Below are 25703 nucleotides of genomic sequence, written 5' to 3'. Positions count from 1 at the left end.
CCTCACAACTCTTCCAGAATCTTCCCCTTATTAATTTAAAAAGTATTTCAACATGTTTGGTATTTACAAATCGCAACAGCATCCTACTTCTCTGGTACCAAAATTGTATTAGATTGCAAGCTTTCAGAATGTGATATATCAGAACTAGAATGGCTTTTAAAAAGGAGAATTCAATAAATTACAAGTTTACAGTTCTAAGGAAGTAAAAGTATACACATTAAGGCACCAACAAGAGGTTATTTTCACTCAAAAAGGCTAATGGTTCAGGAACACCTTTATCAGCTGGGAAGTCATGTGCTAGCATCTGCTGGTCCCTTGTTCCTGGGGTCCATTGCTTTCAGCCTCTGTTCCTATAAGGGTTCCTCACTTTGCTTCTCTGGGTCTGGCTTTCATCTATTGGTTTCACTTGGCTCTCTCTAGGTTCTCACTTGCATAACTTCTCATGGCAATGTCTGCCTGGCTTCAAGTATTTCCAAACATCCATGTTTCTGTTCTCCACATGCCCACATCTGTGTCAACTCTGCTGTGAAGTTTCTGTTGGCTCTGAGACTTCTATCATTTCTATCAACTTTGAAGTCTCTCTCCAAAATGTTTCCTCTTTTAAAGGATTCTAGTAAACTAATCAAGACCCACCTGGAATGGGTGGAGTCACATTTCTATGTAATCGAAAGATCACACTCACAATTGGGTGTGTCACATCTCCATGGAGCTAACCTAGCCAAAAGTTTCCAACCTACAGTGTTGAATCAGGATTAAAAGAAATGTCTGCTTCCACAAGATTGACCATGAATAAAACATGGCTTTTCTGGGGTACATAATATTTTCAAATCGGCATACTCCCTATTCCCTACCCACCATCCCTGGCCCTGGTAACTTATTGTGCTGGTTTGAAGCAGTTATATACCCCAGAAAAGACCATTTTCTTTTCATCTATTCCTACTGGGGCAGACCTATTGTGGGTGGGACTTTTTGATTAGGTTGTTTGAACTGAGATGTGATCCATCCAATTCGAGATGGGTCTTAATCCTTTACTGGAGTCCCTTACGAAGATAAAAGAGAGAGAGCTCAGAGAGAAATGCCTAGAGACACTGGAAAAGAGACAAAAGACCAGAAGACACTGGCCACGTGCCTTCCCATGTGAAAGAGGGATCCCAATGCCACCAGCCTTTCTTCAGAGAAGGCATTTTCCTCTTGATGCCTTAAATTGGACATCTTTATGGCCTTAGACTGCAAATGTGTAAACAAATACGTACCCATTGTAAAAGCCAACCCATTTCTGGTATATTGCACTACAGCAGCTTTAGCAAACCAAAGTACCCACATTCTTGTTTCTGATTCTATGAAGTTGCTTATTCTAATTATTGCATATCAGTGACATAAAACAATATATGTGCTTTTGTATCTGGCTTATTTCAATCAATATCATGTCTTCAAGGTTCATTTATGTTGTCCCATGTATCAGAACTTTGTTCCTTTTCACAGCTGAATAATATTCCATTGCATGTATATTCTACATTTTGTTTAGATATTCCTCTCTTGATGAACATTTGGCTCCATCTCACTAATGATTGTTTTAGAACATGAAAGTTACATGCTTAGAAACTGTCTTCAAGAAATTGATCTACAAGCTGTATTGAGAGTATAGCCTGGAGAGACCCCTCAAAGTCCAGTTAAAAAAATTAGGACCACATTCAAGAATCAGAGAGATGCTGAAATAAGCACACTGTGAGTACTGGATAGAAAACTTTACAGAGTCCAAGGGGCCAAAAAAGACAAGGATAGTGAGAGCCTAAGTCAACCGAAATAAAGTGAGGAAGAACAATGGCTTTGGAAGGAAAGATTCCAAGTTCTTGTTTTTATATGTTAATCAAAAATGTAGAGGCCAGAATCTAAAGGAAAGTGCACACCTTCAGGAGGAAAATGAGGCACAAGGAGTCAAAGAGGACCCCAATGATGGGACAGAGAGAACACAGTCTCAAAAGGTTGAGGAGAGTTCTTGGGAGGGGACTGAAAGCAGCCAGAGGCTGTAGGAAATGAAAACATAATACAGGTGAGTTTACTTATGATAAAATCCACTGGTGACCCTAGAGGAAGTTATTTACAACAATTCAAGCAGAAATCCTATTTTAAGGTATTCAGTCAGAGTGATCTTGGAGTAAAGAAGAAGATGTTGTAAGCACAGCTTTTGTTAAGTAATTCACCCAAAGCTAATACACTACCAGGATTCCTGCCTCCCTAAGGACCCCTATGAGTTTCCTTTCCTACTCCCACCCCCACCAATTCTTCAGGGCCTGAAGTGAAGGTTAGATGGGACCTTGCATTAGATAACCTCTGCCCTCTTTGTGGCTATGATGCTTTCATAGTCTTTACTGCAGAGATGAGAGATGACTTGAGCTTATCTTCCTTATTCAGAAGAGACTCTTTCCTAATTAACTACCTCAATTAACAAATGGAGCTTGGCACAGAACTAAGATGAAGTTCTTCGATTTAACATTTCCTTCAAACATAATTTAAATCTCAGAATCTTTAAGTTTTATAAATCACAAACTTGGAAAGGGATCAGAACTCATCTAGATCATTTTTCTCCTCTGTGAAAGAATGAATAAATGTAGAAACACATACACATTCAAACATACACCCCACCTGCCATTTTTATAAACAATACCTCTTTACTATTCTGGAGCCAAGACAGGAAGTATAGCCAACTCCAACACTTATCTGTCAGGAATGCCCTAGAAGCCTTTCCCTCTACCTCTGCTAAGATCTTTGGCTTCCACCATCAGTAGCTGTCTTTCTTTGGCAGCAAATATATCTTTGTCAGCACTTGCACGTACCACATGGTGTTGAGAAGCCAGTAACTGCCCCATGACAACTGAGTGACCAGGTTTGCAAGGACTTTTTCTAGAGCTCCTCATTCTCCCTAGCCTACACCAATATTGTGAATTCAAGTTGCCTATAAGGGCTGATTTTTCACATTCATTAAGGAATCAACTCATGTCTGACTCCTTTCCAGTGTTATTGTTTGCACTCAAAAGTCACCTCCTTAGAGAGTACTTCTTTGATTCCCTCATTCTAAAGTAGATGTTTTCTTCTAATACGGTGATTATGTTACTAAATTCTATTTTCTTTATGACCTTAGTAATAATATCTATTATTTGATTCATTTATAAATAGATTTATTGCCTACCTCCATAACTATATGTTTCACGGAGTCCAGAACCATATTTATCATTCTCGAATGTTTTCCCAGTACCTAGCAGAGTGTGAACACACAGCAGTTGTTCGTATTAGTCAGCTAATGCTGTGTTACAAACTGCCACTAAATACAATGGCATATGACAGTAAGCATTTATTATGGTGCTCACAGATCTTCAGGCCAGCTGAAACAGCTCTGCTTCAGACTGAAGGTCCATGGGTTTGATTAGGGCACCTCTGCTCCATGTATTTATTTTTCTTCTGGGGCCAAAAGGCTCTCTGGGGAATGTTATTTTCATGGCTTCTGCTTGTAATATGTGCACTAATATTCCCTTTGCTAAAGCAAGTCACATGTTCAAATACAACATTAATGGAGCAGGAAGGTATTCTCCTCCAAAGGAATTTGGGGAAAAGGTGAATAATTGCCAAAAAAAATCAATGATCGAATAAATAAATGCCCTCCTTTGCACCAACTGACCTTAGAGTCAAACCACTTTCCAGCCAGACCCTTTCTGTGCATTAGAATCCTGTGTCTCATTAATGCTAGTTCCAGGCTATCAGTCCACTGTGAATCCAAGGCCCAGTGTGAAAGAACCATACCACCTTGTTCTCCTTGGACAGGAGCCAATTTAAGATCTCTGCCTGTTTAGCAGAGGTTAAAGCCTCCTTCATTTGATCCTCACTCTCTCTGTTCCCCCTCTTTAGAAAGAGGGAAGCTTCATTCCTGCCAAAAACTAGAGGGGATGGAACCAATTAGAAGAATCTACCATCTGGCAGTGTGGGCTCATCAGAATTGTAGCCAAGATTCCAATTGGTAATGTTAAAGAGGTGGCGCACAATAACCTGAGTGTCCAAGTAGCACAACAAATGTCTTGGTCATTGGGAGAGAGTATAGGTATATATATATATATATCAGGACCACCAGATATCTTAAGGCTGACACTCCCAACATTCTGTCAAAGAGTGGCCTGAGGAAACTATCCATCAGTAGCATACAAGTGGGTGGACAGCACTTCCTAAAACTGTCCTTTGAAAACAGGTTTGCTCCTGGTGAGCAGGAAGTACTAAAGACCCTTCACAGCTTTCACTAATTTATCAATCTTCTTGGATTTCAAATCTTTTGCCTGCTATGACCTATGATCTTGACTTATAAGCTCTTCTCTGGTGGTTTTCTGGCGTTAGCGAGTTGAACCTTGGGTTACCTTCAGCCTTTGTGAATTTTCCTTTCTGAAAAGATACAGCAATGGGAGGACATCTCTATTTTTTTTATTTTTTTACCTACGGAGTATCCAATATCCATTCTTTTGGCAACAGCAACCCAATTTCCTTTGGGGGAACTACTTCTTCCCCATGTCCATGTGGCTTAGGTGGGCTGACATCACCCCAAACTCATGTGGTCATGTGGCTATGTCTAGGACATTCAAAAGACTACCACTGTGTCAGGTTCAGAAATGAATATATGATCTGATTTGTGTCCAATGATATCAGGCCCAGTACATCTGTGGAACTCATAGAGAACAGTTCCCCATCCACTGGATTCGAGGTTGAGCGGGTGAGGGCTGGTCATGTTGGGATCTGACACGTGGTATAAGTACAACTGAAAGCCCAAAAATTTAGAGGATGTATCTCATTCCTAATGGCATCATTCAAGACCCTGAATCCAGCCACACTTAAAGTCAAAACTCTCCAATTTTAGTTACATTCCTCTAAATGGCAACCAAAAGAATCCCGACTGCTCACTGCCCAAATGGGGTTACCCTCTTATTCCAATAAGCAATTATTTTCTAAGCCAAACACTGGCCCACATTTTTATTCTATTCTTGTGAACTGAATCATAAGTGAAAGAGAAATGCTTTCAGATTTACTGTTGCTACATCTTTGGATCAAGGATAAACTTAGCCTCCTTAAGATTTCAATTTTCCCAATCCCACAAAATAGATTCATTCATAATGACCACCCTCATAGGAAAACACTAAAGATTAATTAGCTACATTGTACTTATGATAAATTCATGTTAATAGATAAGATGCCTGTTTAATTATATTACCCTGCATTTGCTTAGCACTTCTGATTTTTCAAAGCTCTTTCACATAAATAATAGCGTTCACCTGTTACAATAACCCTGTGAATCTGGTATTATCACCCCATATGAGAAAACTAAACTGGACACAATGAGAAAGTGAGACTTCTCAAGTTCACAAAGAAAGTCAATGTCAGAGCTGGCATCGAACAAGTTATCTCAATTTCTGCACATACTAACTGCTCTATTAAATCTCATTGGAAATTGTTCTACTGGTCTATAACGCTAGTAAAATGAAAATAACCTATACAGACAATTACACTTTCAATGAAATAATCATCACAGCATTGTTTTTAAGAAAAAAATCAGAAATAAACTAAATATTCATTAAAAGGAAACTGATAAGTAAATAAAGGTACATATATGTACAATGGTTTTATAGGAAGCTGTTAAAAATTAACATGTTATAGTAAAAGTAACATATGTTTGTTGACATGACTCACTAAGTTAAAAATTATTTTAAAAGATTATTACACATCCATTCTTAATTTTTCTTTTCTTTTCTGGGGTGCATGGTCCAGGAATTGAACCCGAATCTCCCGCATGGAAGGCGAGCATTCCACCACCAAATCACCTCTATAACTCATTCTTAACTTTTAATGCAAATGTTCAGAAAAAATTTGGGGAAGGTATGGTAGGTCAAATTATGTACCCCAACAATCACATATTCTTAATCTTAATCTGTCTTCCTGTGGATGTGAACCCATTGTAAATAGGAACTTTTGAAGATGTTATTTTTAGCTAAGGTGTGGCCAACTGAAGGCTATGCTAGCTTGATTCAGATTATTAGAGACCTTATAAAGAGAACCTGGAACTCACAGAAATGAGATAGGAGAGGATATTGCCATATGATGGGAGGTAGAGATATAAACTAAAGAACCCCAAGCATTGCCAGTAGCCAGCACCAGAATGTTACAGTCTTTGGAGAGAAAGCAAGCCTTACTGATAATCTTGATTGTGGAGACTTCTTTTAGCCTCAAAACCATGAGTCAATAAATTCCTATTGTTTAAGCCAACCCATTGCGTGGTATTTGTGATAGCTGCTCTGGCAAACTAAAACAGTAGATTCTCAGTACTTCTGTAATTGCATGTTTTATTACATTTGGGTCTGGAGTCTGTGATTTTCGAAAATACACATGTACCTTTTGTATACAAATAAAGTTATTCTCAAAAAGTTCATTCATATCCTAGAGGTTCTACATAAAAAAATTAAATATTAATTTCATTAGCCTCAATATACCTCGTTAACCCCAATTTTGCTGGCATCCTCTGCAACCTGGACCTCCCATGGCCTTGGGCTTCTGTGTGTTCTCTGGAGAGCAAGGTAGAACCTACCAGTCACAAAAGCTGTTGGTGTTTCCATTAACTTGGGTGCCCCATACACCTTGACAGCAGCTGGTAGAGAGCAGCAGGTTAAGGCCACTTGAAAGTACAGAGAGCTGCATAAAAAAGTCAGTGTATACAATAATGAGAGAGAAGGGCTGCTGCCAGAAGAGGTAAAATACAGGATCCCCAAGGAAGCAGGCAAACAAGCAATTCATGGAATGAAGAAAGATCCTTGGACGTTAGGGAGAAACCATATCCTACAAAGCACCACTCACTCTTGTACCCTCTGAAAGTTTTATGTCCTCATCTGAGAAAAGTTGAGAATGAAAGAACCTATTTCATGGCATTTTTTTTGGCAGGGTACAGTATACTTTATTGATAGTACATGACAAGGTAGGGCTCTCTGAGCTCCTTCCCTTCTTCAAGGGGTCTGGGATGGAAGCTGTGTAGGATGGGTTATTGGGGGATTGAGTTTGGGCTAGCACTCTCAAGCAGCAGAATGCCTCTCTCTTCCTATCATGTTGTTGCTGAGACTGGTGGTCCGGGGTCTCTCACTCCTTGGAAGCCAGTTGGGCCACCCTGTTGCTATAGCCAAATTCATTGCCATATCAGAAAATGAGCTTGATGAAGTGGTCATTAAGGGTGATGCCAGCCCAGGATCAAAAGTGGAAGAGTGTCACTGTTAATGGGAGACAACCTGGTCCTCAGTGTAGTCCAAGATACACTTTAGGTGGCCCTGTGATGGCTGCTTTGCCCTCTTCTTGATATCATCATATTTGACTACTTTCTTCAGACAGCAGGTCAGATCACAACAGACTCATTGGGGGTAGGGACATGAAAGGCCATACCAGTGAGTTTTACATTTGACTCTGGGATAGCCTTGTCCACTTCTTCGGCAGTGTGAGTAGATGCAGGAATGATGTTCTAAGCAGCCCGCAGCCATCATGCTACATTATCCTGGAGGAGCCACCCACAGTCTTCAGCATGATAGTGACGGCATAGATAGTGGTCATGAGTCCCACGACAATGCCAAAGTTGTCATGGATGACCATGGCCAGGGAGGACAAGCAGTTGATGGTGCAGGAAGCATTGCTGACAATCTTGAGGGAGTTGTCATACTTCTCATGATTCATGTCCATTAAAAACATGGGAGCATCAGCCAAAGGGACAGAGATGATGACTCTTTGGGCACCACTCTTCAAGTGACCCCCAACCTTTTCCAGGGTAGTGAAGACAACAGTGGATCCCACAACATATACAGCACCAGCATCGCCCCATTTGATGTTGGCAGGATCTCACTCCTGGAATATAATAATAGGATTCCCACTGATGACAAAAATAGATGTGGCTGTGTATTGAGTGGGGAGGATCAGAGCCTCTCAAGGCATTTTTATTGTGTAGAAAGTTGATTTGAAACTGTGGCAGTTTGAATTGTATACTCCAGTTTGAACATATTCTTGATCTTGGTTCACATTCTGATGGATGTGGACCCATTGTAAACAATACCTCTTCAAGGTTACTTCCATTAAAGTGTGGCTCAACTGAGTCATGTTAGATTTTAATCCATCTTACTGTAGCCCTTTATAAGCAGAGTGAAAGTCAGATGGAGAGAGAAGCCAGGAGGAGTGGCCAGAACCTGGAGATCAATGGAATCCAGAAGAGAAAGGAGAAGACACCGCTATGTGCACTGCCATGTGACAGAGAAGGCAAGGACCAAGTATTGCCAACAGCCAGTCCCAGGACACCACAGCCTTCTGCCTTGCTGATGCCTCAATTTTGGATTTCTCTTTGCCTCAAAACCTAGCCAATAAATTCCTATTGCTTAAGCTAACCCACTGTATAGTATTTATTTTAATAGTTGGAAACTAGAACAGAAACCAACAATCAATTGGTCCCTCTCACAATGACCATAGATGGTTGTTATTATAATTACCTTCATTGTGAAGAAACTGAAGTTCAAAAATGAGAATTGATTTGCACAAATCATACAACTTATCAATGATACAGGCAGGCCTTGGACCATAAATTCTTTATTTCAAAAATGGAACTTTATTTAGAACCCATGGTGACAATAGTCCAGAAGGAGCTGTAATAAGCTTCTGATTTGACTTACACCTGGTTTTCACCCCCATCACCTTCCAGCTTCACAGTAATAACCACCCACAGGAATTTATAGCACATTCTGCTAGAATCCTCAAAACCCATAATATCAAGCACAATCCAATAAATAATAATTCAGAGTTATTTTCATCATTGTTGCTGACTTTGTACACAATATACAGCCTTTCCTTCCTTCCTTCCTTTTCTTTCTTTCTCTTAACTAGCATTGCTGAACACTTTTCTCTGGTGGAGACTGTGATGGGAAGCTATTAAACAAAGTCACTGCCCTCAAATTGTTTAGTCCAGCTGGGCAAATAAGATGAGGCTCCAGGTAACCAAAACCCAGGGCTAAATGTAATACTTTTCATGGGCACAAAGCGCTGAGGAGAGAGGAGGGTATATACATGGGAAAGCAAGGAACGTTTAATAGAGATGATATCAAAGCTATGATTGACCAGAAAGACAGTGTTAGAAGAATATGGGAGGAGTTGATTGTAGGTACAAGTGGAGGAAACAGCAGTGTGAATCTGAGGGCCACAGAGTTGTTGGTTTGACTGGAGACCCAGACTCGATGTAGTGTGAAGCTTCTCTGATGATGAAATAAGTGGGATTCTAGATGATTCCACGCGTCCATCCAGCATACCAGACTGCCAGACCCCTCGCTGGATCAGCCTCTATTCTCCATGGGCCCACCCATGGGCACATCACAGAGTGTGTGTGTGTATTTTATCCTCCTGTATGTATCCCACCTTTCCAAATTCAACTTAAAAGTACTTGTTCTATGAAACCAGGTCTATTTCCTCACTGACCCTTACACCCAACCATCAGCCTCACCTTCCTGCAGAGTCCCCACCCCTCTGTCCATCTGCAAGTCTCCACTCCAAACTGGCAACAGTAAAGGAACAAAGGCCATTGTTAAACAAGCAAAATGTCTCTAGGGAATGTTAACTTGACAAAGTGCTCTCAAGCATCTCTGATTTCTAGTGAGAAAACAGAAATCTGAACATGTCACATACCTGCTTAAAATCCTTCAGTGGTTTTCTACAGCTCTTCAGCTAAAGGTCAAAATCCCTAACAGGGCCCACAAGGCCTGGTCCCTGCCACCCTCTCCAGCCTCACACTCGCCTGCTCTCTCACTGCCAGGCCCAGGAAGCTCCTAGAACACTCCCCCTGATCCCACCCCCACGTCACCAAAAGCCTTTGGTTCTCAGCTCCAACACTACTCTCTGCAGGGAAGCTTCCACATTCCCCATCCAGCCAGCTCCTTTGTAATACGCTGTCAGGGAATCATGGACCTTTCCTTCAGAGTGTTTATCACAACCTATAATGATATACTCATTTGTGTGATTATTTGATTGACAACTGCATCTCTCACAGCTGGTAAGATCCATGAGCATAGGGTTGCTTTCTGGTTTTGTTTACAAGAGTAAACCCTCCATACATATTTGTGGAACACTGAATGAATGCACCTGAAGCTCACGGTAGGTTGGCTTAATCCCCCTGCATTTGAATACAAAATGTGTCCTGGACATGCAATTTGTTGGGGAAGTTCATAGCTTTCATTAGATTCTCAAAGAGTTTAGTGATCCTCTACCCAGTCAAAGGCTAATACGAGAATTTCTTTTCTTAACCATCTTTCTATGGAATTTTCCATATGCTCTCACCCTAGAAATCCAGCCCCAGAAAAACTCTCAGAGATTACATGAGCTTCATTTTATAAATAAGCATGAGAGGGGACTCATTCTCTAAAGGCACAAAGTTACCATTTAAGAAGTTAATTCAGTATTTAAATCCAAGTCTTCAAATATAAATTCATTGTACTTTTCAATGCATCACACCTGGGGTGTGTGTGTGTGTGTGTGTGTGTTTACCTTCTTGTATGCATCCTACCTTTCCAAATTCAACTCAAAAGTACTTGTTCAATGAAACCTGGTCTAATTCCTCTAACTGGAAGTTTCCCCTCTCTCCTCTGAACTTGTGTGAGTTTATGTGTGTGTTGTGTATGCGTGTAAGAGAGGAGAGTGGAGGAGAAAGAGGAAAAGAGAGAGAGAAAAAGAGTCTCTACCTTATATCAGTTTTTTGTGCAGGCCTATCTCCTCTATAAGAGCCCCTTTAAAAGAGAATCAATGCCTTGTCCATTTTACTTCCCTCAATTCCTAGTGCAATGCCTTCTAATGACAAATGAATTTCATCTCCTGCATCAACTCTGACCAATCTGTAGTCACTGCCTGAAGTAACATGATGAGAAGGAGTCTGAGAACTTGTCTAAGTTCAGTGAGAAAGGATTCTGTGATCAGCAAATGCTGTCTGCAATGCTGTGGAATGGGCAGTAACGGCATGCATGCCACATAAAGAATGATAATAAAAGTGGTTTGAATGAATGAATGAGCAAGTATGTGACTCCTAGCAATTTTCCAAATGCCCTACATTACTACTTTATCCTGAGTGGCTAAGAGGAGAGCAATAATTTCACCCACCCCAGCAGAAGTGTCCAAATCAGCAAGATGAAATGTTCACAAATCTTTTTTGTTTAAAACAGCACAAGAAAGCTTTGATTATCACTGATATTACAACAAGAGCAAAGAATCAACCACAGCGAAACCTAGATTCCTGCCATGTAAAGTGAGAGTAAAGGTGAAGGTGTAAGAGCCTCAGTGGATGGTAATGCCAATCAGAGAACAGCAGACCGCTGCCATTTAAAGGGAGCACAGGTGTGGATGCAGGAGCCAAACACTGAATTCTCCACCTTGGGAAACAAACATGCAGTAGTGGTGAGGAGGAGGGGAGGGAGAAAAGTGAGGGCTTATCAACTCAAAATACCTTCCTTTCATTCTACCACCATCTCACCAAAATCTGTTCCACCCTTCCATACCTGCCCTCCTCCCCCAAGAAGTATTCATTATTCACAATTATGGCTTCTGCCTGAGAAGTCTTAGCTCTTTATTCCTGAATCATAAACTGCACCATGGCATGTTTTGTGTGGGACTCCTTTACTGCTATTTCAAGCCTTTTTTGTGTATCTATATAATTGTTGATCTTGAAAGGGAGAAAGGTGCCAAGAAAAGAGCTCACTGAGCTTCACAGCACCTAAAACTGACTTCAAATACTAGATTTGTCTCTGGTTAGTTGCATGATATACAGAAGAAATTTTCTCTCTCTCAGTTGAGTCGCTTCATCTATAAAATGGGGATAATAACCTTCAGTATTGTAATAACACTTAAGATGATATATACTAGAAAAAAAAGAAATGCAAAAAAAATTTTAAAAGATGATATATACTAATAATCTGGCTTAGATTAAAGAAGAATCTTCAAAATAATCTTTGCCTCACAATCAGTCTTCCAATTCTTATGGCTAATACTAATTCTTTGAAAGCAGAAATTACACATCTTTTGTGTCTTCTATTACATACTACAGAGAAAAAAGAGATAGTATTAGAATGAAATATTAAAGTAATGGATGCTGAAAGATATAAAACAGGTGTCAGCAGATTGGCCTGGGCAAGCAACACAACTGTTATGCCAGCCATGTGTACAGTGGTGAGGACTTCAGTTAAAACTCAAGAATTTACCCCTTATACTTAAAGATGGCAGAACTTTTTAGCATTATACAATAGAAGCTGAGCAGGAACATGAGTCCAGGACTGCCCAATCCTTAATTTTTTTTTTCTCCAGAGAAGCTGGAAATCTGGACTTTTATGTCAAATTTTGATATTTTCAAAGTACTGTGTGAGTTAAGCAAAACACATCTGTGAACTAGTAGTTTGCAAGTCTCAAAATGATCAGGGAGGCTCAGGGAAGAACTCAGAGGTCATCTGTCTGTTGCTAGTGCTTAATGTCTTGTTAGAATGCCCTTGGACTCCCCAGGTAAGCCCACACAGAGTGAGTCCCACTGGAATCAGGCACACTACTCTCTTCCTGATTGTCATTTAGACTCTCAATATGATCAGGCTATGCAATTCCCTGACTCCTGGAGACATTTTTTCATTTGTTTTAGGGGATAGCCCTGTGCCAGATGTTTGCAGCATCACCAAACAATAGATACGCGTGGTTTATAACACATAAACACACAATATATTTAACATTGCTAGACAAGTCAACTAGGACTCACAAACTCAATGCTTCTTGGAGTCAGGGAGGTAAAGAAAATGAGAGAAGTGGACTAACTGGAAAGGAGTGCATCTAGGTGGGGTGGGAACTCCCTGCTTCTTTCCAGCAGATCAGGGCTAGGTAGACAAGGGTCCCAGAGTTGTCAGATCTTTTAAAGTTTCAAGAAAGTCCAGATATCCAAGTTCTGATGTAAAATTTCCTGATTCTTTAACACAGTGTAAGCCCTGAAATCCCATCTCTATGCTGAAATTGGCCTGTGGGTAGCCATTTAATGATACTTTCTACAATATTTAATAAACGCCAAATAAGAGGCCCAGCCAAGGAGTGCCATGGAGGTCAGAAAAGAGGAAAAGCGAGGCAAAATGTCCTCTCTGCCCTTGCCCGTGACATGCCCTTTGCCAGAAATGCTCTTACTTTATTCCTTTCTCGCCCTCTCCTCACCTTGTCCTCCAGGAAAACCTCTATTCATCTTCAAGACTCATTTTAACCACCACCCTTTGTGACTCCAACCCCTCTCCTTAAGGCACTTCTAACACTCTGAAAAAAATGCTGCTACAGCACTTACTTTACATTTTAATTTTCTTTTTACAGGACCGTCTGCTTCACTAGGGATAAAGTCCTCCAAGGAGGAAAAGTGTCTTACTTTTGCCTGCATTTCTAGTGTTAAACACCATGCCTGGTTTTGTTAAGGACTCAAAACACTTAGAAGTAAATGAAAGACCTCTTAAATTAAAGAAGAGTTTCTCAAAGTGTGATCCCCATACTAACTACTATAGAATCCTTACCACCACCCCCAGGTCTGCTCTTGCATTTTCTGATACAGTAAGCCTAGAGTATGCCCCTGAGCCTTGCTTTAAACAAGCTCTCAGCATTAATCTTAAGTACAAGGAAGTTTGAGAATCTTTGGACTAAACTGTAAGCCCCACAAGGAAAAAGGTTATGTTTCCTTCATTGACTACTTTTTTTCTAGCACCTGATACAGTGCTTGGAACAAAACAGACTCATGGATTTGCTGGATAGATGGATGGCTGGATGAATGAATCAATGAAAACGCAAGAATTAAGTTGAAGCAATGATCCTCAGACTTCTAATAGGAACCCCAATCAGTGTTTTCATCCATCCCTTTATCAAAATTCACCACAAAGGCACCAAGATAACCAATTGCTGGTCAGTAATTGCCATCACTACAAAGCTCTTCCTCAATCTTCTGTCCTATAGGCTTGGAAGAGTGCTCAGAGGACATCCTAGAGTATTTGCTTTGCTAATTCAATGACTCTACCTCTTACTGATAGCAGACTAGTAGAGCAAGACAGATTAAATACAAAGAATAAACCAAACTTTCTTCTTGGCCAGTGGATTAGCTGGTACTCTTCTTCCATCTTCCCTGCTTGTCCTACCCTATATCCATCACTCCCTGTTGCTAACATTCCTAGCGTGAATACTTCCTGTTACACTTCCTCTCCCTTCCCTTCCCTACCCTCTGGTGGAGGGATAATGAATAGCAAAATGACACAGAAAAAATAAAGCAGCAAAAATTCTGAAGGAAAAAAAAAAAAGATTTGATTGTTTTCTAGAGGTAAGACTGACTGCAGACAGTTGATTTAAGATAACTACTATCCAATTTTAAAAAAAACACACAAAATAAAATCTGAAAGAGATTCTTTTCTTGATTTTCCATAAATGATTAGTAAGCCAATCCTCCCCCAAACCACTCCTCTCCCTTTGACAATTGTTATTCCATTCATCCAGAATCTGTCAAAGGTTTTCTCATACCAATGGGCCATAGTGGACATAATCCCAAAGGGTTCCGGAGCCTCAAATGAAAGGTAACAGAGACTCCATCTAGGCGGTACCTAGATGACAGTAGGGTTCCATCATCATCACCTGAAATGCGCTGTACTCCCTCTGATTTTGAAACTATGGAGAAGAAACTAAAGGTCTAAGCACAAGGTAACAGTATTTCTTATCAGATAAGCCCACAGCACTGTTCCCCCACTGGAATTCAAGCTACTTAAGAATAAGAGTATTTTATCATCATTTCTGTATTTCCAATGTCCATCTCGGTTTATGGCATTAAAGAAACATTTAAAGAATGATCAAATGAATTGTATAGGTATTCATGGAAATCTGTATGACAGGAATCAATTTAAAGAACCCAGATCCATTCCATCCACTGTAGTTTCACTGATCACAATAGACAGCATCACCTGCATCATATTTATTCCTCCCTAATAAAATAAATAGCCAACAAGCCTACTGGAGATCAAGTATTGGGTTGTTAGGATTAAAATAAAGAGGCGCCATCTTAGGCCTTAGACCATTTCTTCCTATTTTTGTCTTTTATTTTTGTCCTGTCAGTGAACATCTTGACACTAAGATAGAAGTCAACATCTCTCTCCACCAAGCTCTGTGGCAAACAAGTAGACAGGTCTTGGCAGTACCTGTGAATACAAATGTAAGCCATTTATACCTTTTGATTCTCTAAGCAAGTAATCTTTAAAGAGCAATGGGCCCTTTGGAGGGTACAACAAAAGCTATTGAGTCTCTCCCCAGGAAATAAATGAGCATATGTATATACAGACAAAAGATTATGCATAATCTCAGGTGGTTTACAGATACATGGATGCTCACAATAACATTCTCCCTTAAAAGACCCTCCTCTGAGCAAAAAAGATTAAGTTATCTGACGGCTAAATACCTACTCAGTAGTACTCTAGATCCCCACTTCTGCTTTCACAATTCTACAATTCAACTTCAGCTCACTTTTGAGGGTAGCAAACATCACAGTGGAAAAGATTTTCAACCTCAAAATTACCAAAATGCAGAATCTCAATTTTATTTATCTACCAGGCTGACCCCTGGACAAAAATCACAGCTGCCATTTGAAGCACTGAATGTTTATCTCCTTAGGTGCTTTTTCAGGCCATTGCCTGACAAGACCCTGAAAACTCCATTTCATTTCTTAAGTATTCTGAGGTAAACTTAAGGATCAATGAATCTACAACAGTGGCCCAGAACATGGGCCTTGGGGTGACAAACCTACCATTTACATCCTGGGTAACCTCAGGAAAGCTGCATAACCTGTTTCAGCCTCGGTTTCTTCATTCCAAAAAGGAAGATAACATATAGCATTCTTTAGGGCTGCTATGAGGATAAAGTGAGCTAACACAGGAAGAGCAGTAAGTATACTGTATGGGCCACGATAAATGCTCAACAAGTGGTGATGGATTTTACTATCATAGTTTTTAGATACACAGTCCTAAATAAATGGAATCTGATACATTTCTATTTCTTAGAATTCGAATCAACATATCCTTATGAGTAATAGGTATAGGGAGGATTGTGAATTCAGGCATAAGGACAATTCTGAATTCTCTTTTGAGCCTTCAAGGTACATTCACTCAAATTACTGAGAGCCCCTCAAATGGGAATGTGTAAAGAAATGAAGGAAATATGGCCCATACACAGTAGTCACCTAGTTAGTACTGGCACAGGAAGCCCATGGTCCCAATTTCATCCAGGCTCAGTTCTGAGGTTGTTCTCACCCATTCAGCTCACACTTTCAAACCACAACTTCCACTTGCGCTTAATCCCTGGAGGGAAAATGTTTCTACTGATTAATTTTTAGGCTTTCATCTGTCATGAAATAACAATCATGCAACCACATACATTTCCTTTTCAATCTTAGCTGCCAGGAAAACTCAGAACCATTCTTTACTGCTCTCATTTTGTAATGTATTCAGTTCAGATGCGAGAGACTTGTCCATTCTTCTTTGTGTGGTCACTCCTGTTATGCTTTATGTTCAAAGGCCATTCCACAAACTGCATCTTACACAGTCACCGCAAACCCTTCTGGAAATAATTTAGGGCTCAAATATTTAATAATTATGGGTCATTTCCAAAAATGGGAAACCAGATAAACAACTTCTCACTTATTCTTTCTTTTGCTGTTGTTCAAGCCATAGAGAAGTTTCCCCATTTTAACTTGTGGAGCAGAAATGGCTTGAGAATTTTAGTCCACATTCTCCAAGTTAGAACCTTTAGTCCACCTCTCTCATAAGTTTTCTGTATGCATAAAACTCTTTCAACAGAACAAGAAAATTTCAGTGAGGTAGAGGAGAAATAGTCAACCCAACTGTTCATCACGTTGGCATTTTAAGTTAGCTGATAGTGAAAAAGCAAGCCCATTCCATGAAGCATTGTAAGACCTAAAATAACAACTGCTGGAATACTCAAAGGCCCTGGAAATTTTTCTTGGAGGACTTTCTCTTATTAAAATGGATGACAACACAGTCATTTTTGCAACACCACCACCTACCCACAGGCCTTCCTTTCATTGGTCACTCACAGAAAGAAATTTCAGAAATAGAAGCAGTTACTTACATCTATAGGTCATCTCGAAGCTGTCACTGATGTTCACAATATCAATCTGGGGAAGCAGCTTTGGGGGCTCTGTGAGTTGCGACAAAGCAAATCTAAAAGCAGCATGTTCCTGTGACTGCTGGTTTGGAAATAATCCCCCTATGAAGAAAGAAAATGCAACATAGTATTTGGTCGAGAAGCAGGTTTTAGACCCTCAACAGTCCATCCCAAATGGGCCTTTTTCTTCTCCTGGGCCAAACCCACTGTTTGTAGCCTTTATTGGACAGGATGAGCGTTCCAATAGACTTAACTTTATGTCGAGGTTTAAATTTCTACAGATGAGTTTTTACATGACATGGGCCTCCAACATCTATCACTCTGCTCAAACATTTGATTGTTTGTCCTTCAACTCAGGTCAAGGAAAACAGTAGGGTTGTACATTTGTCTTGCTCCTCCCTTGTATAAACCACCTAAGCAGCCAATGCTCTCCTATGTACATAAACCCTTGCTGTATCTAATTTTTGTTATCAGACCCATCTCTTATTACAGAGCCTTACAGGAATTAGGTGCTTATAAATGTTGAAGAGTGATAGACATCTAACTCTGGGACCTCTGGGCTTCCCTGGCAATATGACCATTTGTTTTGGCTCTCTGGACTTTAGCCTGGCAAAACGTGCATGTAGTTTAACCCACCACCTCTAAGGTTTATTATTCATTTCCTCTTATAACTCCTGATTTTCTGCAAACAGTGTTTTGCTTCTTCTTTCACCAAAAGATCCCAGTTACTGAGGAATAACTTGTTACATAAGGGATTACCATTGTTAGTATCTGCATGGTGGAACCTGCCTTTCAAATATGTGGGGTCTTAAGAATGTCAAGAGGAGATGAACATTCTATTCACATAAAAATCATAATAAAGGTACCTGTTGGGGCTCCTGTTCCAAGAAATAAGAGTACATGGCCTACCTTTATGTTTACTGTGGCTATGTAAGTGAATTAAAAATACATTTCTGTGAATTTCAATAGCTATTTTGAGGGACTAAATTGTAATGAGTATTTAGACAGAGTTTATTCAAATCCAAGAGGACTCACAGCCCCAATGTAATGATCTCCTAACTTCTTATACAGTACTATGTGTTTGTTTTAAGAACCAATAAATGGCTTACAATGCTTTTGTTAGAGATCGTACAAGTAGAATCAAGTACTACCTGATGGTGGTGATATTTTCAGCATTTGTTCTACAATTTAATATTTCAATCTTTTATTTGAAAACTAAACAACACCAGTTTTATTGGTCGAACAAGAAAGTTGGGGCTGAATTTGATGAACAGTCTGCAGGGATACATGACCAAACAAATCATACACATGTACACAAAACACCCCCATGCATTTAAACCCAGGATGATAGATACAGAAATGTACTTAAAGAAAGCCAAATCCACACATCTCTATATAAGCATTTCCACTCAACAAAGTATGGGCAACACCTAAGAACAAACACACAAACAATACCAAGCATAAGAACTAATGATAACACATGTACATATGCCCCCATTTTAAAGAATAAGTACAAAATAAATGTGTTCTTGATTTTGATGTTCCACCCTCTTCCCAGATGACCACACCCCAAACACTTGCCTGTCCCCTTCCTCCTCCTCTGCAATGAATGAAAGAGAAGGGTAGGGAGTGGGGAGGCAAAAGGCTGCAGGTTGGGCTGCCAGGGAACTGTCTCCCTGAAAAGCAGGAAGTTTTGTATGCAAGGTACTAACACACTTACATGTACGTATTTCAGAATGTAGCTTAACAGGTGTCAGAAAGCAAAGCAAGTTGCTCCATGGCCACTCCAACAACCCTGGAACCAGGCAGCTGGAGAGGCCAACAGGAGCTGAGGACTGCAGCACATATATGCCCAACAAAATACTACCTACACCACAAACACAGGCTCACACAAAGAACACAAACTACCAGCAGTGGGAACTTTCCCTAGTGAAGCTATCTTTCCCTAGCGAGGGAAGAGAAAACAGAAACCAAACCAACCAAGAAGCTTCCAAGCAAAGCAGTTTGCCTGATTCTGGGATGCAAACAGCAGGAAAATGTAAGCCCTCCTGGAAACGCTGCTTTTTTGAGTGTTACCACGCCTTTTTGTTTTGCTTTTCCCTATTACGATTAGGAATAGTGATATGTGTTACCTGCCCCATAAACACAGGGAGGATGGGGGCCCTTTAGAAGCACACAAACAGGGAGGGACGATGAAGAACAAAAAGCCATGCAGCATGTTGAAACCTCCTCCAAGTTGAGAGATTGGAGTCCAATGGTGGGGACAACTCACAGGAGGAGATATGTATGTGTGTGTGTATGTAAAAGGTAGATAATGTCTGTGGACAGAAAAACCTAAAGAAGGGGCAATTGAAGGAAGAGAGGAAAGCAGGACTGGCTTGGAAGTGGGGAATGACCAGCCCAGTACAGCCAACAGCAAAGAGAAGGCAGCTAGGGGAGTCCAGGGCAGGAGAGAGCCCACTTGCCTCAGAGTGGGGATCATCTGGCACGATTACACTGGCTGCAATACTCAGCACTTTCCTCCTTTCAGGTGGTCTTTTTCCCCTCTCCAGCTAAGAAATCACTGCTTTCCTCAATTAAATATATACGTGCATATTTAATTTAAAACCACACACATAAATATACATACTATGCATATTTATATAAGTAAATGAAATCAGACACCATCTACTAAGCAATGGAGTTAACTCCTTAAACACCCATCAACCCTCTCCTTGCTACAACCTGATTATTATTATTCTTTTCCTCCAAAGCAGTGGCTCCTCCATTTCACATGCTCCTGACTGGAGTGTGAGTGGTGTGTATGGACCTGTGTGTGTGCGCGCGTATGTGTGTGTGTGTGTCTGTGTGTGTGTGCGCGCTTCTCCTTTGCCCCTCATCTGCTAAAAGAAGCCCCCTCCCCACGCTGGCAGCCCGAGTCCTCCTCCCATCACCGCACAGCTTGCGATGGCCAAGCACAACAGCCTGTTCCTGAAGAGGGGGGGCACAGACCCCCCCACCCCCAAACTGCTGGCCAGACGCAGAAAGTCCCACCCCAGGCTGCCCCTCTCACTCACCGATCTGGATATTGTTGGGGAAATTGGCACCTACTACCGTGCCTAGGAAACCGGTGCAGAAGAAGGCAAAAATGTGCTGCATATTCCTTTTTGCATTGGCGAAAAAGAAGCCCAGGTCCAATCATAGATTTGGTGCTTCCCCCCCTTCCCTTTATTCCTCTTGCTATTGTGCCTCGTCTTTTCCTCCTGCAGTTCCTTCCTTGCTTGCTTGCTTCCTTCCTTCCCTTCTTCCTTCCTTCTTCGAGGTTTGTCGGTTTCTCTTGGAATCAGAGCACTTAAACTGCAGCGTTAATGCCAACTGACAGCCAGATTAACTGAGCACGGAAAGAAAAGCCCGTCCTCATGCTAGCTGGAGCACTTGCTCCCCCTCTCCCTCTCCTCTTGCAGCTTGCCTCTCTCTCCCTCCCTTGCTCTCTGGCTCTCCCCCTCACACTCACACAGGCAGCAAGCTCTATGCAAATACCCACGGAGCCCGCTCCCAGTTCCACAGCTGACCTCCCCTACCTATCACCCCCTGCCTCCCAGTCCTCACCTTATCCTCCTTCCTGTGTGTGGGGATGGAGGGGGGGAGGGGCTGTTACATGGAGCTTGGTCCTGAAAGGGAAAACCCTGCAGCTCCCTTTAAGCCCCTCTGCCTTCCTCAGCTCTCTCTGCCCTCTGTCCCAGTCCCCCAAGCAGGCAGATGCTATGGGTTCAGTGTAAGTCAGTAGGTGGCAAGGGGTCCCCACAGTAGTCCTAGATCTACCCGCTGCTTGATCTAGGTCACTTTTTCTAGGAGTGCATGGGCTGTGCTGGATATATCTCCTGTACTCCACTGGCCCAATTATTCCTACAACTAATTCCTGAGGGGAAGACCCTAGAAATCCCTCCTAGAAAATTTAAAGGGAAAAAAAAAAAGCTTTCTCCCCCTAATGGGAGGAAGACAAAAAGACAAACAGGAACATCCGAAATGGTAGGCTGGTGCCTGGACTTGGACTTCTGGCAGTTCCTGTCCACCTTTACAAGTGGAATCAGTGGTCTCTTTTAAATCCTAGGCATTTAAAACGGGCCCCTTCCCCCTTTCCCTGCATTCCACAGGAGACTATAGCATCAGAATCATGTGGGTGTACAATGAAGGCTAAGGATACTTACACAGAGCAATTACATGAGTCATTTTGCAGGGATTCTAGTGAGAAGATTCAGGCTTTTTTCAGTTATCTCTGGATGCTGGTCATGTCTAGTGTACACTGGAACTCTCTAGACCCTCCTGGACCAGGGGGTATGCTGTAAATGACCTGTAGAGAGAACAAATCTGTTTAGGGAAATAGTGTGGATCACGAAGCAACAGGGACTAATAGTCACAGAGCACTTGACGGTGTATGAAGCAACTTCACAGTATTATCTTGCTCTGTTCTCACACCAACTCTGGGAAACGTCTACGACCTCTATTTCACAGATGAATAATTCCAAGGATCAAATCATAAAGGTGGGGTCTAGATCCTGGACACTCACGCCCTACATAGAGTCCCACCAGTGAACTGGAATGCTCTGGGCAGTACTAACTGATTCACTGTCCTTGTGAGGCCTCCCACCCAACAGAGAATAATTCAGGAAAAGTAAACTGTACCCTTCCCTTAGATGGAAACAGGGACCCAATTTTTCTTTCCCACTTGAATAGGCCATTTTAGCCAGAGATTCCTCCCTTTCCTCACCAAGACTGCATAATCACACCCTTTTGCATGGTAGCAATAAGGGCTGGTATTTGTTAAGAAATATCTGCATTTTATGGAGATCTCCCTACCCACCTCCAAATAGGGACAACTAAACATGGAAAGTGGATGCCTTATGAGACGCTATAATATACTAACTAGCTCAAGTGATCCTTATAGCTAATATATAAATTCACCACTTACCATGTACCAGGTACTAGGCTCAAGTGATCCTTATAGCTAATATATAAACTCACCATTTATCATGTGCCATTACAACCATTTAATTGTACAGGAAGCCCTGTGGTGGGTAATTTTATTCCCATTTTATAGACAAAGAAATTGAGGCCTAATAATTCACCCAAGGTTCTACTGCTAAGAAAGAAGAGATTGGAAATGTGGACTTAGGAAACTCTTCCATCAGGTCCATGCCTTTAATCATTAGGCAGTAACAGCAGTAAGTACTGGGAAAGGACATTCTAGAGGGGGTGTAAACATCAGCTGGGCTGGGGAGGGGGGAGATGGTAGAATCAGTATCACTTCTAAGGTTCCTGATAACATTAAGAATCTATGATTCTATGATCCTATTTTATATATAATTTCTGCATTTGCATTTTTTGTCTCTTACTATTTTAGATGGTAGCTGTGAATCTTTTAAGTTCTCTGAGCTTTGTGCCTAGCAATAATAATAATTAGGCTGTCACTGAAGGCTTCATATTCTTTTGTCACCTTTCAGCAAAGATTTCAAAGCCCTTTACCAGGATTAATTAATAAAACCTCAACACCCACCTATAATAGGTAAAGGTTGTTTTGCTTACTTTGTTTGGGGGGGTACTTAAAGGAGGCACAAAAATGCATTTTCTGTAATCATTATAAATCATCTTGTCAGATGGATCTGCTTAAAGTTATCCCTCTAATTTATGGCATTGCCTTGCTCAAATATAGTCAACAGCTTGCTGTGGCCTATTAAATAGTTGTTCAATGACTAAATAAACATGGAGCTAATGCACTTGGACATCTAGGTCAAATTACACTGAGGTTCAACTGTTTATCCTATTTCTCTTCTACATTTTCTTCAGTTTAAATATTGATGGGAAACCTTCTCTACATCCAACAGCATCAGATGCTAGAGGAACAAGGAGAGAAGTCAGGCATAGTTTCCCTCTCAAGGCCAGTGAATGTGGTGGAGGTTAAAGAGGAACATAGATAACTGTCACCCATAGCACATGACAAGTGTTCTACTAGAGACATAAACACAACATTTGGGGAACACAGGAGGGAAGAAACAATACATTGGGGATCTAGCAAGGCTTCAAAAAAGCTGGACGATGAGGAAACTCCAGGCAGAATGTAAGGGCTCAGAGAGGACATTGCAAGCAGGAGGAATAGCTCAAGCAAGTGTCCAAGGCAGGAGAGGATGCCATATGCTCCTTAAGCCTGGAGCCCATGGTGTGCAATTGGGTAGAGGTTGGGTTCAGGGTCATAGTTTGGAGCCACTGAATTCGTGGTGGGCCAAGGGAAGCCATCAGGCATTTTTCAGGGGTGCAGTGACATGACCAGGCGTATGCATAAGAAAGAAGAGATGGATCATAGGCAGAAGGTGACTGCCTGTTTCCTCAGCCTCAGAGATTAGAACTATATCACCAACAGCTTCATTTCCCAGAATAACCTATTCTGATGCCATCTTTCATTAATTCATCATGCTGTGTCTCCCTACAGCCCCTGATCCTATTTGCCTTGCCCAATATCATGACTCTTCATAATCTGTTGCTAATGATGGTAACCAAGCCTTTCAGAAATGTGGCTCGCTGAGATTTACACAGCACTTGAACATCATCTCATTTCATCCTCCCAACAATCCCACAAGGGCAGGAATTAGAACCTACTTTGAAGACGAAGTAACGTTCAGAGTCGCCACATGGTTTGCTGAAGATAGTACTTCTCAACTGGAGGCAATTTTGCCCCCCGGGAGACATCTGGCAATATCTAGAGGCATTTCTGGTTCTCAAAACTATGTGAGGAGGTGCTACTGACACCCAACAAGTAAAGGCTGGAGCTACTGCTAAACATCCTATAACGCACAGAAGAGCCTCCCACAACAAAGAATTGTATGTAAAATGTTGATAGTGCCAAGGTTGGAAAAAACTGGCTTGTGGGGACACAACAAGCAGCACAACAGGGACTAGACATTAGGGCCCCTACCTTAGCCTCCCTTTATTCCAAATTACCCTAATAAAAAATTCAATTCATCTTCCTTCGAAACTTTTCACATCTCAAAATGGGATCCCTATAGATGGGCGCTCCTTAAAGTCCAGATGGATGAATATCTAAACAAAACTCCAGGTAGTTGACAGGGTTGAAAGCCCTCCTAATGCTGCTCAAATCATACCCCACAGACAACATGGCATGTATTCCTAAGATCAATTATGGCCTATTTCAGTTCACATCTTTGGTGTACTTTAAGTTCCATTACCTTTGAGCCAAAATACCCTAAGATTTGTTTGGCTTTGGTTTCACTCTGTAATACAAGGAGAATGGGATTGGGCCAGGATTTCACATTCAAATGCCTACATGGCCCAAGCAGGAAAATGAATGAAGAGCGTGGAACTGGGGACAGGGTGGCGGGGACAAAGAGAACTAGAAAGTACATGCCCCATCAAATGTGGTCGCAGGTACTCAATGGCCATAAGCAAACATAGGCCCCATGTGGCCAGATTCTGATTTCTCTTAAAAGAAAACAAAAATACAGACTTTTTATTTAAAAAAATTCATTCTGAGGGCCTGAGCAAAAAGGGGGATATGGAGAGTGTCTCTGGCTCAATCTGGTCCACAGGGCACAGAGTGCTAACACTGAATCAGCGAAGGTCAGGAGATAAGAGTACAACCATCCACCCAAATATCACTTTGGGAGGCAATGCATTTTCTCTCCGGACCCACAATTCCTCATCTGTAAAATGATGGGATTAGAGGAGGTGATGATTTGGACGGTTCTGGTTCTGACACGCTGTGACTACATCTGATTACAGGGACAAGGAGAGGAAGAGAAAGCATGATGGGTCAGGTTAGAAGAATGCTGTGCTCTTGTCCGTCACCTGGTCTTTACAGCTATGGCATTAGAAGTTTCCTTTCCCTCCCAGAACTCAAGCCTCCATTGTAAAATTTGGGGGTTCTAAGAGGTCTCTTCTGACTTGAACATTTTAGGCTTCTAGTGTGAAACAATTCGGGGGGGGGGGGCAGGCATCAAATTTATCATCTGAGAACAGATCACTGACAGCCCACAGACTGGTGAAAATGCAATCAGAGAGAGGGTGCCCTGTGGCTTCAGAAAGGCCCCATTTTAAAAGGTGTAAAAAGGAAAAAAGATACTTTCCATGTTTTTAGCACAATTCATACAGAAAGCTCCCAAAAGACTCCACAGACTGTGTGTTTGGCGAGGACACCACCCTGAAGAATGTAATTACCCACCCTGGAATTCTGCCCAGTTTAACAGCATTTTCTTTTTTTTTTTCCTTCTTCTTCTTTCAGTCCTCCCTCCCCTTCTCACACAAATGACAGCATTTTCATAAGCCCTCAGCATTACTAGGTAATTAGGGAGCAGTACAAGTTCTGGAAAACACCCTGGGGCAGGATCAATGCCTGGGAAAAAAAAAAAGTCTATTCCAGAGGGAAGCTCCTACGCATCACCATCATTACTGATAGAAAGTGGAGGCGCTGACTATTCCTCTAAACC

The 25703-nt window shown here is 41.4% G+C and overlaps 1 protein-coding gene across 13 annotated transcripts in view; it reads right to left on the bottom strand.

Moving 5' to 3' along the window:
• Positions 1 to 25703, bottom strand: part of GRIA1 (glutamate ionotropic receptor AMPA type subunit 1) — a 394307-nt gene that overhangs the window by 362860 nt on the left and 5744 nt on the right. For 4 of the 13 annotated variants that reach the window (XM_077137465.1, XM_077137469.1, XM_077137468.1 and 1 more), the window contains exons 1-2: positions 20286 to 20783; positions 17194 to 17331 (exon numbers count right to left, since the gene is read on the bottom strand). In XM_077137465.1, the coding sequence (XP_076993580.1) occupies positions 17194 to 17331; positions 20286 to 20367 (220 nt within the window). In that variant the 5' untranslated portion in view covers positions 20368 to 20783. Of the gene's footprint in view, positions 1 to 17193; positions 17332 to 20285; positions 20785 to 21416; positions 21560 to 23859; positions 24071 to 25703 lie in introns of those variants that run through there. The other 9 variants (XM_077137459.1, XM_077137460.1, XM_077137461.1 and 6 more) reach the window with 7 other exon arrangements.

The sequence above is a fragment of the Tamandua tetradactyla genome, chromosome 20 (assembly GCF_023851605.1).
Source record: "Tamandua tetradactyla isolate mTamTet1 chromosome 20, mTamTet1.pri, whole genome shotgun sequence".
Lineage (NCBI taxonomy): Eukaryota > Metazoa > Chordata > Mammalia > Pilosa > Myrmecophagidae > Tamandua > Tamandua tetradactyla.
Note: the sequence above shows the minus strand (reverse complement) of the source record. Positions and strands in the feature narration are given on the sequence as shown.